Genomic DNA, 15,260 nt, shown 5'->3' on the forward strand with positions numbered 1-15,260 from the left:
TTATATATAATTTTTTCGTTCAACGCGTAGCGCCATAACAGCAGGTTCACAATGGTGGCAGAAATAACGGACTGTGGGTACGTGCTGTCGACACCGTGATGCTGATAGCAGCTTCCGCAGGAGTCATCATGTTTCGCTGTCTGAGAACCTTGGTAGGCAGGGCAAACATCCGCTTCTGCACAGTTTGAGCGATACCGTAAAGAATTTTTCAAGAACTTTTCTTCTTTTTTTTTCTTGCAGAGAAGCCTCGATGTTGAGTATGGAGATAACGGGTCTGCTTGCAATGTGCTTTTCAACCATAAGGGGAACCCTTTCATCTTCCTGTTATCTTGCTGTGATTGTTTATTGTGTTATTACCACTTTACTACAATACTGCTGCTGCTGTTGATGATATGAAGCTGTCCCCTATGAGTCAAGTGATGCGCACCTGGGGGCTGGCACAGTGCCCCCCCTAACGAAGACTTTTCAATAACTTATCAGGATATTGTCATCGAAGACCGAGAGAGCAGAAATTACGTCATTTCAGCCGTAATGTAGATTGTAAAGTCATAATGTGCTGAACATTTGCAACGCGATGCTCCACACACATGCGCAAATGCGAAGAGCCTCAACCCCCCACCCACACCCTCCCCCCTTTTCAGTCGAACGGAGAAGACACACCACAACAGCAAAACCAACTGGGGATTACGGAGCTAATAAATAGTCGGTTCCAATTCAGCTTTTAATAATTTGTTTGCGAAATCACACTTGCTTAGGACCCAATGCCTTATTGCTGTATGTCCGTTCATCAATCTATACCTATGTATTTGCTATGCAAACTACTGAATGAAAAGCGCCCAAGCTACCTTACCTCGCCGACATAAAACATGAAACAATCCAAGTGCCAAATATAAGCAAGAAGTCTAAGTGTCTCCGCGCTAGGCTACATGATTCAAACCTGACATAATTATGCTCGAAAAGCGTAAGTACGACTTAATGCCGTCCGCTGAGCGAACTCCCCTGTCTTGACAGGAGGCGCGCCACCGAAGGAAATATATGGCCGATTCTCATCGCTAGTGCCCTTGTTCTCGGCGAATAGCTGATATTTCACCAAGTCGGCGATAGTATCCTTGGTATGGTCGTTACCTCTGAATGCCCCCCTCCGGAAGCCTTCGGAAACCGAGGCCGAGAATACCACTTGATATCTCGTCACCTTGGAACGCAGCCACGTTTACTAGAGCAGACTGCCGCTTTGGAACGGTGAGGTTAGTTGCGGAGAGATTTAATTGAACTCGTTAGCCTACCTACTCATAACCAGCGTGTAGTCGCCATTTGATTACTTCTCCCTCTCATAACAACAAACTCACATTGGTCTTAATAGAATAAGCTGAACAACTGATATAAAACTACGGTCGTGTGGTATTGTGTGAAGGTAAAGCATGTATCTACGTAGGTATATTAGGCGATATAAAAGCTGGACGGAAAGAGGTTGAATTACCTAGAAAAGGGGGTAACCGAATGATAGCGAGGATTACCTAGCCCCTGCAACTGCAACGGTACCTAGATCTGCCCCGGTCCCATGTCCCGGGTCTGATCTTAACTTGCATACAAAATAGTGGAGACACGCTATAGAACTCCTCAATTAGGGCTGCGGGGAGAGTCCGCTCTAGCTTCTACTCGACATAGGAGGTACCTAATAAAAATTAGGTAGTTGGGGAGTTGAATAAGGTTTTGACGGAGTTAAGTTAAGATTAGCTTAAAAGATAGCTACGAATAATAAAAATCCCTAGTATGCGAGTCTTTAAAGTTAATTACCTAGGTACTTCCTGTACAATACCTAAACTTCACCCTCGCCTCGCAAAATATTCAAAACTTCCAAAAAAGCAGCGCAAAGCGCAGCCATGCCGTCATCTACACAATCGCACGCACGCTCTCACGCGCTGCTCCTCCTGCAGAAGCTGCTTAACCTACGGGACAGCGCCAGCCCTCTAACCCTAATCCTCGACACCCTAGAGCAGAGCGCAGCGCCCGTAGTTCACGAGTTCCTCAGCAGAGCCAAGGTATTATAATAATTAATTAATAAATAAATATACCCTCCTTTCCCCTCCTTGCTCTTTTCTCGCAGGTCCCTAAAACCACCCAAACCCCAAAGCAAACAAAGGACTAACCAACTTCCTCCACTCCAGATCTCCAAAAGCAAAACAATCTACCTATCCTCCTCCCTCCTCCGTAAACCCCCCCACGTCGACGTATTCATCAAGTCCTGGGGCGGCAAGACCCCCGACGCCCTCCGCGCCGAAATATCCTCACACTACCCATCCCCCTCCCTATCCCCATCCTCACCCTCACCCTCAACCTCCCCCTCACCCTCATCATCAAACTACAAAACCGTCGTAATGATCGACGCCCTCAACCCCATCGCCCAGGCCGCCGGCACCCACCTCTCCGCCTTCCTCGCGGGCCTCGTCGCCCCCGGCGTCTCCCTCGTAGCCGTCTTCCACGCCGACCTACCCTTCGTCCTTTATCCTTCCCCGTTCCCTTTCCCTTGTTCTTCTTCTTCTTCTTCTTCCCCTTCTTCTTGTTTTTTAAACGAGTACGAACCCCACCCCCTCACCACCCTGTGCCACCTCGCCACCGCCGTCCTGCGCGTCGCGAACTTGCCCCACGCCCTCGAGCGCCGCCGCGCGCGCAACCGCTGCCTGCCGGAGCCCGAGTGGGGGCTGGCCGAGGGCCGGGAGGGCGTGCTGGTCGGGCTCGGCGGCGGCGGCGGCGGCGGTGGTGGCGGCGCAGAGAAGCGTGCTGGAGCCGGTGGTAGCGAGGGCCTGGTATTAGAAATGGAATTGAGGCGGCGAAGTGGACGCGCCGTTTCCGAAAAGTTCGTCCTGGTGGCGGGGTCAGGGTCAGGGTCAGGGTCAGGGCAGAAGACGACTTCGAAGCTGTATCTACTGTCGGACCACCCCGCATTCAGGGACCCCAGCGACGGAGAGGGGGACGGGGGCGAGGCAGAGAGAGAAGGAGAAGGAGAAGGAGGAGGGGAAGGGGAGATGCAGACTACGTTTAATCTAGGGTTGACGGAGAAGCAGCGCAGGGACAGGGAGGGCATAGTCCTGCCGTACTTCGACGCGCAGACGGACATCGGCGCGGGCGAAGGCGGGCGCATCCTGTACGAGATGGGGCGGGAAGACGACTTTGACGACGAGGAAGATGAAATATGACATGAAATCACACTTTCTGCAATTAAAGCTCGTTAAAAAAAGGTGCCAAAAGCTTTTCTTTCTTTTCTTCCTTGGCTTGCTTGCTTCGTGATTTGTTGTCGTCTATTGATATACATTCATATGATGCTGCAACAATAGCACCTCCCGAGTGTCCATATACCCGAGCGAAATGCAATTATTTGTGAAGTAGTAGTAGTAGTTGTTCTTTTTTTCTCTCTTTTCTCTTTACTTTACCGTACCGTAGCATGATATTTGTTCCCCTTTCCCTTTTTTCCTTCACATCATCTACGGATCTACCTGCATACTCTCTCCCGCCTCAGCCGGTTCCTCGGCTGTCTCGATGTCGGTGGCGAGGTCGCTGATCCAGTCCTTGACCTCGGCGCCGTCGTGCACCTTGAAGAACTCGAGGCCCTTCTTGCCGGGCTCCTTGAGCCCCACCACGCCCACGCTCGTGTTCTCAACGGTCAGATGGCGCTCCTGGACTAGCGTCTCCTTGAGGGCACGCAGGCCGTGCATGATGAGCTCTTCGCGGCCGCAGTCGGCGAACTTGTCGAGGTTCTTCTCGAGGTAGGTGCGCGCCATCTGGGAGCGGGCGCCGATGGCGCACGCCAGCATCTCCTGGGTCATGCCGCTGGGCTGGAACTCGAACAGGTGCGGGCCGGCCTCGTCGACGCCCGCGACCAGCAGGCCCACGCCGTACGGCCGCCTGCCGTAGTGCTGGGTGTTGAACTGCGCCTTGTCGCCGATGAGCGAGACGAGGGTCCCGAGGGGCATCGCGCGGTCGTAGGTCAGCCGCTGCGACAGGCACTGCTGCTTCATGAAGTTGGAGAGGACGCGGGCGTCGGAGGTCAAGCCGGCGATGGCGAGGCCAACATGCTCATCTACGGCGAATAGTTTCTTCTGGTACGAGGAGAGCTCTTCTGCATTTCGCTGTGGGAGAGAGGGGAGGTTTTGTTAGTTTAGAAATAGGTTTCCCGTTATTATAATAAAAATAATAATATAATGCTCGTACCTTGATGGCGACTAGAACTGCGTGCGTCTTGCTGACCAAACCCACCACTACCGAACCTTGCTTTACGGCCTCGGCGGCATATTCAACCTGGAATATTCTCCCTTGGGGGGAGCTGGATGTAGTTGTTAGTGGTTGACAAGGGTGGTTTGCAGCGTGGTTAAGAGCTTACAATGTGACGGAATCGTTATCGTAGTTGTTTCTGAACATTATGTCGGTATGTGTAGTTCAGATCTTTTTTTTGTTTTTTTCTCCTTATTGTTTATTATTTGTATGAAAATAAATGGTGGTGTAATTAGGTTGGATAGGTATTCGCAGTTGGAAATGCAAGGCTAGAGGCTAGAGCTACCTGAATTACAGACTTGGTCGTTCTCAGTTCAACTCAGCAACCGCAAGGCAGCTCAAGAGCTTCGTCGTTCATCTCTTTTGGGTCTAGCATAAGTGCCCTAGCTCTACAGGCTTAGGTAATATTCTCTGGGGTCTTGATAACAGATAAGATAAGTACGGACATACTTAGGTACAGCTGAGAGTATGTACATAGTACCTAGATGCACGGCGTATTTCAGCCACTGATCCAATTGCACATGCAGGCAGCTACATAAAATGACTTTACAATGTGGCTTAAGCTAGCAACAACCCCCCCGGTCCCCCAACCCCGGGAACTTTAGCGGTAGACAAGCCGAGCCAAGGCTGGGTTTGAGTCCGAGTCTGACGACAACATCTTCTAACAAACCATCGCAAGTTTCGAACTATTATACAACTTTCACCGACCGACACGATAGACACGGCACGACACGGCACGGCGCGTTCTTCCTCTCTCCCCTCCACACGACCGATACTCACCAAACGAACTATCGATAACCAACCATTCACCACCTCTTATACGATTACACTCTCCTTCCTCCTTTCCATCCTGCCGTCGTAAGCCGCATCCGCAACCGCATCCGCATCCATATCCTTATCCTTATCCTCTATCCGCCATCCGCAACCGCTTCACGATGCCGACCGCGGGGCTCAAGACCATCATCGCGCTGTCCTTCGTGCTGGCCATCGGCTTCCTGCTGGTGATCCTGTCCTGCGCGCTGTACAAGGTCTACTACCCGCTCCTCGTCGTCGCCACCTACGTCCTGGCCCCCGTCCCCAACTGGGTCGCCGCCCGCTGCGCCAACCCGGACGACTTCGTCGAGAGCGCCGGCAACGGCGTGCTCGACCTCGGCCGCTTCTGCACCGGCTTCTTCGTCGTCATGGGCATAGGTAAGAGCTATCTAGATATAACCAACCATCCTATTTATTACTTTGCCTACCTAACCTAACATATCATATCATGTATGCATACAACAACATCTCGAAATCAGTAACTAACATATTCTTTTCCCTAGCTCTCCCCGCTCTCCTCGCGCACTCGGCTCTCATCGGCATCCCCGCCATGGTCATGTCCATCATCGGCGGGCTGCTGATCTACGGCACCATCATCTCGTTCGGCATGTTCTTCCAGGAGGAGCAGGAGTTTTAAAAAAACAAATGCGCGCCCTGTCCCTGTCCCTCCCTCCACCCCTCGAAAAAAAAGTACCTAGTAATGGATGACATAAGATAAGCGCCAACAACACTGCGGGAACGCGCTTGTAAGGAGAAAAGTAGAGACGGGGAGAGCAAACGAGAGGGAAGGGCCGAAGTTTGCATGAAATATTGTTGTGGTTGTTGTTGGTTGTTGCTGTTGTTGTAATTATACCTAAAGGCGTACCATGCGAAATTCAACGGAGTGGGAGTGAAAGGAATGGACTAACTACCGGGTTGTTGGTATAGGCTGTCATCTTTCAGGGGCATCGTTATTAAGATATTTTCGAGTACATCATATGTTCTCTATATACTGAACGTTTGTGGACAATGTAACTTGTGAAACTTCAATTGTTTCTTCATCATCTTTTTCTACCCCAACCAGTGAATAGACTTGCTCTTATTAGTATCTGGTCAAGGGATAATGAAACGACTTTGGTATTGATTGCTCTTTTCATCAATACAATATAAACCCCAACGCCAGAGCCTTCGAAATTTGAGCATAATCCGCCTCATTATGCATCCCAGTCCATATTCCGCATTCCCTTGAAATACAAGTACACCAAGCATCAAAAGCTTGAACTTAAAGCCAATTCATAGCAACGACCTACTAGAGTACCTCCTAAGTACTATCGGCAGTTGTTTTATCGTCCTTCTTTTGCACAGCCTTGCGCGGAAGTACTTCTATCTTCCTACTGAGCAGCTTGCGCAGCTCAGGGGTAATCATCTTTTGAGGCTGGGCCTCCGTGCTCTTTCCGTTATTGCTCTTAGGCTGCTGGGATGAGGGAGATGCAGAATTCGATGGCGAATCCTGCCGGGTCCTTGGCGTTGGGAAATTTTGCTTCTTATCTATAGCTTCAACCAACCGCTGGAAGCGGCGGAATAACTGCTCTGCACGGATCAACGTAGACTCTAGGTCAATCGTATTTGACAGTTCGTTGACTAGCACGGAGTTGATTAGCAAAAAAGTTGACTTTCGAAAGAGTATTGCTTGCGGCACCTACCATATTTGAGTATTTCATCGAAATGTTTGAGATGAATCATTATTACATCCCGGTGCTTCTCTAGGATAGCGAGAGCCACGAATAAATGAAAGCTACTGCTCAAGTAGTCCGTCCATAGTACTTCCCATAGGTGCAAGACGTCCATCCACTTGAACTCACGTTTGTACCAGACTAATAGCATGCGGAAGAAGAAGAAAAAGTTGGTGCTGTCTGCCGACTCGAGATGAGTATATAGCTTTGGATCCATGAACTGTACCAGTTGGTCCAACGTGAGAAGCTGGCTTCTCATACCAGACTGGTCTCGTAAGAAATTCCGCTCCATTCGGTCCATGAAGTGCTGAAATCCCCAGAAGGCGATGGCATCATCCTGCATAACGGCATATATCGGAGCAAGTAGGTCAGACATCCCCTGGACGTAACCAAGATCCTTATTATATTCGTTGTAGGTGAGCAGCATATCTTTCATCTGCTCCATATGAACATTGGTGCCAGCTTCAGCAAACGGGGAGTCCGGGTCTGGATGAGGAAGATCTTCCCCAGCAAATATCGGGACCGTGCGGTCAGTCCTATGTACGTCCTTTTCTGTTTCCAATGGTCAGTATAAATATATAACGAGTAAAAACAATAAGACGTACCGATTCTGTTTCTCTGCTCTCGCCACCATTCACCATCCTCTCCTTCGCCGCCCAGATCTACCAACCTTTCCCACCAGGCGGCCTTGAGCTTGACGTATTCGTCCCTGAGAGAGGCCATTGCTGCTTTACGTTCCTCGCTTGTGCTATACCAATCGTACACGCCAAGAAGAAATAGCCAGGCCTCTTTGCGAACTCCGTCCTCCGGATCGAGACCGCCATGGAAAACTCGCTCCTTAACCTCATCAATGGTAACTGCAAGGCGCCCAGTTCGAGGATCAAAGAAAGTATTCCACTCTTTCAGGGTCACGGGTTTCCTCCGCTCTTCCAATGATAAGGTGCTTGTTTCAAGTAACTCAAATTCACCAACGTCAGTGTCTTCTAACTCCAATACGTCGCGAGCGGTCCATATCCTCTGCCTTCTATCCCTTTCGCTCTGTTCAGCTATTCCCATGGCCCACCGGGCTAGGTATATCCGTGCGCTATCAAACTCATCTTGCAACGTTTGAACCTCAGGGTTCCTCATCAGTCTTCTCACTTGGGGTGGTAACTTTGGGTTATCGATTATTTCCTGGGCGGTTCTGCGCGTAAAGGTTGTCACTTTGCTGAACCTCTCTAGGAGGTTCCACCCAGTCTCCTTCACGAATTTCATGACGGGGTCCATGCCCGCATCATTTTGGTCATTAGGGCCCGCCCGTGAAGGTCCAGCGCGATTACGCGAGGAAATTCCATGAGAACTGTCATGTCTACCGATCTGCGAAGGCGTACTAGATGTTAACTTACCGCCGAAAGCCTCGCTATCTTCTTTGGTCGGCTCTACTAGGTAGATATTCGGCTCAGCTCCGCTCCTTTCGATCCGGACATAACGTTTTAACCAACGGAGGACCTCATCGCCTCCCCAGAACATCTGACCATTCTCGCCAAAAGGATCAAAGCTCTCCCTAGCTCGCTTCTTCTTCTGGAGTATGGTCGACTGACACTCGCTGTCGTGGAAGAATAAGGCCGGAAAGCTATCCCCGGCCCTGGTGTTGATTACCAAGGACCCGAACCACCACCCCAAGCTCGGTGGGCGCACCAGCAGAGAGTATATGGCACTAACAGGTATGGCGAAGGCGTAGTATCCGATTGATCCTTTGTGGGTGGTTACGGTTGGAGGTGGTGGTACGAGATAGCTTTGCCTCGGCGGGGAGTCGGCATCAGTCAGGTCTACTTTCACATATATGCTGGCGGCATCGCCAAGAGATGACTCCGGTAACCAAGCAAGTAAAAGGTCTGCTGATGCCGGGGAGTTGGAAGCGGCGGAGGAAGAAGATGTCGGTCGCTCGCCATGGGGTCCTTTTTGCTGTAATAAGGCGATGTAGCCGGGGATATTATCCTTGGATGACGGGGTAGGATGAACATAAACTTTGCTCTTAGAAAACAACAGTTTTACCCCTTTACCAGTCTCGGTGTGTGTGATAGTATCATACTCTCCCTCCTCGTCGTCGCTCATAGCGTAGAAACTTCCTGTTGGCGAACCGGCTCTACCCGGTGGGGGAGCTGATGTCATGGTGGGGGGGTGTATGTAGTCCTATCCAGCTCGGATATGCTGGATGTTGTGGATTGACGAGAAGAGGTATCTAGATTTTGGATCTAGATCCTTGGTTGTTGAGATTTCGTCTTCTGCAATCCTGTAGGGCTAAATTTGTGATGGACCAACATGTGAGCAAGAAGGTGTTTGAGCTTTGGGAGATGTCTTTGAATAAGACGGCAGGACAGCAGGTGCGTCGTTGTTGCCCCGCCACGCCGCGCGCTAATCGACAGTTACACTTAGGTACCTATGTAATCATAGAGAGGCCGCCATCGCCCCCAAGCGTTACGCTTTTCAGCGGTACCTATCCATACCTCAAATCACCGCTAAGAAGGAGACTAAGATTTAGTATAGTATTGTACAGTACTTACGATACCTACAATACAATAGGTACAAAATAATACTATGTACCTTAATGTACAGGTAAGAACCTGCCGCGTTAGCGTGCTATTGTCCAGTCATATGCATCTGATTCCATCTGCAGGCCACGAAAGTCTGCATGACGAATCAGACTCATGACGTCCATTATCACTACCTAGGTACTTTGCATACCTTGTAAACTAAACCACCTACCTGCATCTATTATTATTTCTTATTACGCACTCGGACTTGCAGTAAAAATAGCCAGCAATTCAACAAAATTCCTAATATTGGATCCATGATGTATAATCTAACGGAAATAAAACCATATTATAAATAAAACATAGGGGGGACAAGCAACGAAACCAGAATTTCTAACTCCCATGTGCTAGGGCCTACGTATCGAAACACGCAATACGAAGAAAGGTGGATATGTTATCTATCTACCTAAAGTAGGCAACAGCATTATTACCCCTGCGGTCGGTAAGCTGAAGTATACACAGGAGCCGGAGAAAGAAAAAATCATAACAACTTCTATATCCAAGTGACCTGAGTGTTCTGGTGCCACTTATACTTCCCTTACAAAGGCCTGGACTTGGGGTTGGGTTTGATGTACTAGTAATAACCAACAGCTGCTACTATTTCCGTAGGATCTTATCTATCCCTTTTTAAAATAATTCCAATTTCGTGGGTATTTACAAGCTCGCCATAAATTAGATACACAAGGTGGATATTAGGTGGTAGTAGAGGTAGGTATGTAGTCACAGAGCGCGCCATGATTAACCATATCAGGGTCCATGCCCTGCCCTGCCCTGCCTTCCCGCAGCTTGGCGTCCGATATAGCCTCACTCTAGAAGCCCACTCTCGATTCCTGATTTCAAATTTTCAAGATCCCAGGACAGGCTGCAACCAAATGGAAGCGTCTAGACAGTCCCGTCCATCTGCCAAGGATCCCCTATCATCTCATCCGAGGCCCGCTCGGTAGGCCTCCCGGTCGCCTGCCCCCCGGTGGACCGCCTCCTCTAGAGTTCCCGTCGTACATACCCCCCGGTGCAAACCTATCTTCGTAGTCTCCACTTCCGTGGTTATTGCTGGGTCTAGAATTATTCTGTGGTGGAGGTTGGAAGGGTCCATTCCCTGCAGGACTAGTCGTCCTCGAGCCGCCGAACAGTCGCTGTTTCAGCCTATCTTGTGCCGAGCCTCCAGATGTAGTAGGCGGTGCCGTTCCGGCGGTCTGGTAGCTTCCGGCTCTTTGGCTGGGTAACGGTCTTGCCGTTACCTCCTCCCGCCCGGCCGTGGGGTCCGAGTTGCGGAACGGGCTGTTCCTAGGGTCGCTATTTCGTACGCCAGGCGGCGCGCCTCTGCCTCTTCTTAAACTTTGCGCGTCTTGCGGCTGCGACGCCGGATTGTTGTCCCAGAGCGAACTCAAACCACCTTGAGGTTGCTGAGTAAGACCACCGTACCTCGAACCGACTTGGGATGGTTGCGAGTAGACCGCGGCAACTGGAGGAGGCGCTTTAGGATCGGGCGGTAGCCATGAAGGAAACGGTTTGCCTTTCTCGATGTAGTATGACCGGAGGACTCTGCAAACATGTGTATCGTCCTCAGTGTCGCCGTCGGCTTCGCTGCTAAGAAAAGATCGTTGGAGGTTGGATATTTTCGAAGTTGTCGCGCCGACAAGATTGCTATACCAGCCCGACATCTTTGTCTTGTGCCCCTAATCGAGCTTTAGGGGAATTAGCTACTAAATAAATGCGTCAACGTTCGAATGATTCTCGCGAAGAAGTTCCGCTAATGTTTCGAATTATTTGGACACGTGTTGGATTTTGACAAAGTTTGATTTAAATTCGGGATCGATGAGACTTAAATATGACTTCGTGTTTTGTATGGAGAAAAAGAAGAAGAAGAAGAAGAAAAGGGTGTTCAGGAAGCTGTTTCAAAAAAATTAGATCGGTGAGAATGAATAATTGACCATCAATGCCAACCAGTTCTAGTGAATTATGGATGGATAGGCGCTATGTATCAGGAAAATGGAGTAATAATGCAATGAATCCGCGATGGGATAAAATACCCCGCCAAGCTAACAGGTCCGCCCCTATACATGCTTAAATTGTAAGGTACCTGTAGGCTGTACCTAACCTTGCTAGCAACATATCTTCGATGGTTCACGCTGGTACAAGAATTAAGATATACTGGTTCCAAATATTCACTATTTTAAGTAACAATACCTAGATTTCCTATTTCAAATAATTAATAATGCCTCATAGACCCAAAAGTACCTAATACTAATGTAAGTTTATCGCAAGACTTTGGGATTACATAGGAAGAGATCTCTATAAAGATTCAAATATATAAGTTAGAAAAGTCTGTCATAAATGACTATTGATTCACGAGTTCAGCTATGTTTAATATTTTCCCCGATGGCGATAGCCTTGTCTCGTCCCCTCAGCTATCAGCGTGGAGTTTGAGCGGTGGTGAAAAGCAATGGTGATTAATGGCAGTTGTGTTCTTAGCTTCCAAGCATCTAAAACGGGATAAAACTGTCAAAAGACTCTTGATCCCACTTTCATCCCCAGGAACGTCGCAAATGGACACTGTTCGTTTTTGTACTATAAGCCGGTCAATAATGCAACAGTCTTAGCAGACATTAAAGTTGGTGAACTGAGATTGAAATTTGATGAACTTTCCCCTGGGTGAAGTTGAATCACTAGCGAATAGGACGAGAAACTCCCTGAACTACGAAAAAGAGTGTTCAGCGCTATCGGCAAAAAGCTCGATAATGGAGATAAAGGATGGGCCAAGAAACAGATTGACTCTCATCATGATGCTATTATGGATTTCTTTGGAGAAGCAATGATTAAGGACTGAAAAGCTTAAAGTACCAGTCCACGCAACTGGTAATTAAGAGATATTGGGAGAAAGGGAAAGTGAGCGCCTAGGAAGCACAGAAAAGGCTGGAGAATCTACAAAAGATGTTTGAAGAAGAACCCTGGTCGGAAAATAAAATATCTCATGCCCCTCGATGACACCGAGTATATGCGGTTGCTGAGAATTGGGCTTCCCGGCTGGTTGGGGAACAGTGAATTGTAGTCGATGCCCTTTAGACTCATTTTGAAGTTGTAAGGCGTCTCCTAATTCCACAATATTAAGCGTCTAATCTGTATAGGAGAATATAACATTACATAGCAGAGGGCGGCGGGTTTTCTCGCCTGGAGTCTGAATGTATGGTGAAAGGCAACGAAGCTGGCAACTTAAGATATCTGGAGGGAGCCTTGTTAACATAGTAGACTGCGGCTCGTGAGTACCTGATATCTGCTGACCTATCCCAAATTGTAGCTATTACCCTTGCCGTTAGATTAACGTCGTCATACTCCCTACACAAGATGGCCATTGTTGAAAAGGAGCATTGCCGGGTTCTACCCTAAGACTTCATACTGGGTAGTAGTAATAGAATGAGGGTCTATGAACCAAGTATGCCTATATTATATTACTCTGTCCATCACACTTGCAGTAACCTAGCAGGAACCCGTGTAGGAGTCTTACGGATACCTCTCAATAACACATTTTCATACACGAGTCCCCTTCAGAGTTTGCTCCAACAGGGACAGACTAATATTAGAACGGCATAGAAACAGGCAGTGATCGGTTCAAGAAGTTTAAGTTATATCTTGAAGGATGGCTAGGTAGTTTGATCGAGGGAAGGGATGATTTATAACTGATTTCTCTTAATAAGAGATGCCTAGGTATAAACTAGATATTAGGTGTCTGTCTACCTAATCTATATTGAATAAGTCATATCGACACGTATGCCGGCCATCCCGAGCTCACTATTGTCCTCGTGCAATCAGGCTCTGCTATTGGGTACCTATCACGCTGCTTAATAGATAACGCCCTAGCCGTGATACTAAGGATGAATTATCGCTTTTCGGCCATGTGAGATTAACCACTTACTGATGAGATCGGGCCAGGCGGATCCGAGACCTGCAAAGTGATATTGTCGGTCCGTCCTAGCAAATAGCGTTTCCGCGTAACTCCCCTGGGCATCTGCTTGAGCCATGGCACCTCGTCTAGCTTCCAGCTCGCTGTTGGAGTAGGAGATGATCATATCGGTATAGCCGGTATCGAGATACCCCCGTGAGGTAGTGAGGGCTTTTTCCCACGCGGCTAACGCGGAATCCACCCGCCCGTTCATATGATGAATGATAGCAAGCCCAAATAAGATAGATAGGTGGTCGATTTTGTCAAAGTACGTAGCTACCGCCACAGAACGAGCCAGTTCTTGAAAAATGTCTTGGGCTATCTGTAGCGAGCGCCAGTCTAACGGAAGTCCCTGTAATGACTTCTGCATGGACCAGATGAGGTATGCATTTCCTAGAGCAATCTTCACTCGTTTTATGCCTCTCGAATCCGTTCTATTCTTGACCTGAGCATCCAATAGCTCGATCCCTTCCTCGCACCTCTGGAGTTCACATAGTACTGTGCCAAGAAGCGACACTACCTTATTGTCGGTGAGCCGTAACGATCTCAGGAGATTGTAGCTTTCTTGAAATCGGCCTCCAAATCGAAGGATTCTAGCACGCATTAATGCTACCTTACGTTCCTGTACCAACCCCAAGGACGACACCACCCCACCCCACGAAGACTTAAATGATGCCAGATAACTTAGCGCAGATGTTAATGCATTGAGACGGATGCAACCTCGGGCCTTCAGGATTACAAGGTCAGCTGAGAATGCGTTGGAACGATGATCAGATATAGGGAATGATATAGCCTCGTGTGACTGATTCGCCTCATCGTATAGGTCAGCCAAGGTTGCTCTCCTTATCTGGACCCTAGCCTCCAGGACCGCGCCGTATGGCAACCCTTCCGCCCCCTTCACGGCCCGAGCAGCAATTTCCATCGCAGCGTATTTCCACGATTTCTTACCGAAATACGAAGTGGACAAGCATGTCTCAACTAACTGCACAAGACATGACCCATCCACTAACGTCTCGAGCTGCAGGGGGCCCAGATAGGAGAAGACACTCTCCAATTGACGCTGGAGGGCCTCGCAATGACCGGCATAGTTAGATTTCGTTGGTTCCTCAGTTACAGGATGAGAAAAATTATCATGATTCTCGGGTGGGAGTGGTGGATACTTGGGAAACGAATGTGCCATAATCCGGATAGCCTCAGCAATCCATCTAGTCCGCTCCAAACGTGCGCGTAACAGTTCTGAAATATGACGCTCAAGATCTACCGTCTCCTCTGACACTCGTACGAACCCAACATGTTCTAGGCGTTGAAGAGCAGGCATTAGCTTGCCCTCGTCGGCAACCGTATTGATCGGCGGACTAGTCTCGGCGACTTCTCCATCTTCACCCCACGACAGCGATGGCGCCTGCATACGACGGAACACGATATTAGGTATGCGTGACGAGCCCAAGCATCGCAAAACACAAGCGAGGTTTTGAGGGTTAGGTGCTAGCCTATCCAGGATCCGACTCAACCATTCACTCATCGACGGGTTGCAGGGGAATGTGCTCGCCCTCGTGATGAGCTGCAGTTGCGACTCGTGGGACGCCTTTTTAAGAAAATAATCTAGTATTTCGCGGCTACGGGGGTTGCGATGAGCATCGCTAGTGGCGTTGAAGATACCCACGAGAGAAAGCGGACCGCCGCGGCCGAAGGCTAAGCTGATGAGATCTGCTCTCGGCGTGTTCCTATTTCGATGATCGAGTGTTCGACTAAGCACATAGGCGCGTGCATACCTATCCTGGGTTCCTTCAAAGGCAAGGAGGGCATCACGTATGGCCCGTTCGGCGTGGATGAAATCTAACGTGTCTGAGAGACTCTGCTGACACTGAATAATCGCATCTACCAATAATCCACGGACTACGTAAGGATCCCGTTGGATAGCAGTTACCATATCCAAACTCTCCTCCCCGTTGTCGGCAA

General features: G+C 49.0%; 6 protein-coding genes across 6 annotated transcripts; 2 read left to right on the forward strand and 4 right to left on the reverse strand.

Annotated features, from left to right (window-relative positions):
- Positions 1–1,736: 1,736 nt before the first annotated feature.
- F4812DRAFT_76587 (Elongator complex protein 5) lies at positions 1,737–3,337 on the forward strand. Its single transcript, XM_047939403.1, has 2 exons — positions 1,737–2,039; positions 2,166–3,337. Exons 1-2 carry the CDS (start codon positions 1,881–1,883, stop codon positions 3,192–3,194), a joined length of 1,188 nt encoding a protein of 395 aa, XP_047788676.1. The 5' UTR covers positions 1,737–1,880; the 3' UTR covers positions 3,195–3,337.
- Positions 3,227–4,589, reverse strand: F4812DRAFT_433797 (N-terminal nucleophile aminohydrolase). The gene is made up of 3 exons (XM_047934672.1): positions 4,376–4,589; positions 4,207–4,318; positions 3,227–4,124 (listed from the first exon to the last, which is right to left on the reverse strand). The coding sequence occupies exons 1-3, from the start codon at positions 4,411–4,413 to the stop codon at positions 3,480–3,482; spliced, it is 795 nt and encodes a 264-aa protein (XP_047788677.1). The 5' UTR covers positions 4,414–4,589; the 3' UTR covers positions 3,227–3,479.
- A 230-nt stretch (positions 4,590–4,819) lies between these two features.
- On the forward strand, positions 4,820–6,048 carry F4812DRAFT_76590 (vacuolar protein sorting 55). The gene is made up of 2 exons (XM_047939404.1): positions 4,820–5,457; positions 5,583–6,048. The coding sequence occupies exons 1-2, from the start codon at positions 5,202–5,204 to the stop codon at positions 5,714–5,716; spliced, it is 390 nt and encodes a 129-aa protein (XP_047788678.1). The 5' UTR covers positions 4,820–5,201; the 3' UTR covers positions 5,717–6,048.
- Positions 6,049–6,131: 83 nt separating this feature from the next.
- On the reverse strand, positions 6,132–9,168 carry F4812DRAFT_76593 (RabGAP/TBC). The gene is made up of 3 exons (XM_047939405.1): positions 7,397–9,168; positions 6,762–7,343; positions 6,132–6,699 (listed from the first exon to the last, which is right to left on the reverse strand). Exons 1-3 carry the CDS (start codon positions 8,940–8,942, stop codon positions 6,380–6,382), a joined length of 2,448 nt encoding a protein of 815 aa, XP_047788679.1. The 5' UTR covers positions 8,943–9,168; the 3' UTR covers positions 6,132–6,379.
- An 804-nt stretch (positions 9,169–9,972) lies between these two features.
- F4812DRAFT_76603 (Sec1-binding region of Mso1-domain-containing protein) lies at positions 9,973–11,162 on the reverse strand. The gene has a single exon (XM_047939406.1). The coding sequence runs from the start codon at positions 11,023–11,025 to the stop codon at positions 10,282–10,284; it is 744 nt and encodes a 247-aa protein (XP_047788680.1). The 5' UTR covers positions 11,026–11,162; the 3' UTR covers positions 9,973–10,281.
- Positions 11,163–13,061: 1,899 nt separating this feature from the next.
- On the reverse strand, positions 13,062–14,956 carry F4812DRAFT_433805 (uncharacterized protein). The gene has a single exon (XM_047934673.1). The coding sequence runs from the start codon at positions 14,821–14,823 to the stop codon at positions 13,228–13,230; it is 1,596 nt and encodes a 531-aa protein (XP_047788681.1). The 5' UTR covers positions 14,824–14,956; the 3' UTR covers positions 13,062–13,227.
- Between the last annotated feature and the right edge of the window lie 304 nt (positions 14,957–15,260).

This window comes from Daldinia caldariorum, assembly GCF_022478825.1.
Source record: "Daldinia caldariorum strain CBS 122874 unplaced genomic scaffold F4812scaffold_12, whole genome shotgun sequence".
NCBI lineage: Eukaryota > Fungi > Ascomycota > Sordariomycetes > Xylariales > Hypoxylaceae > Daldinia > Daldinia caldariorum.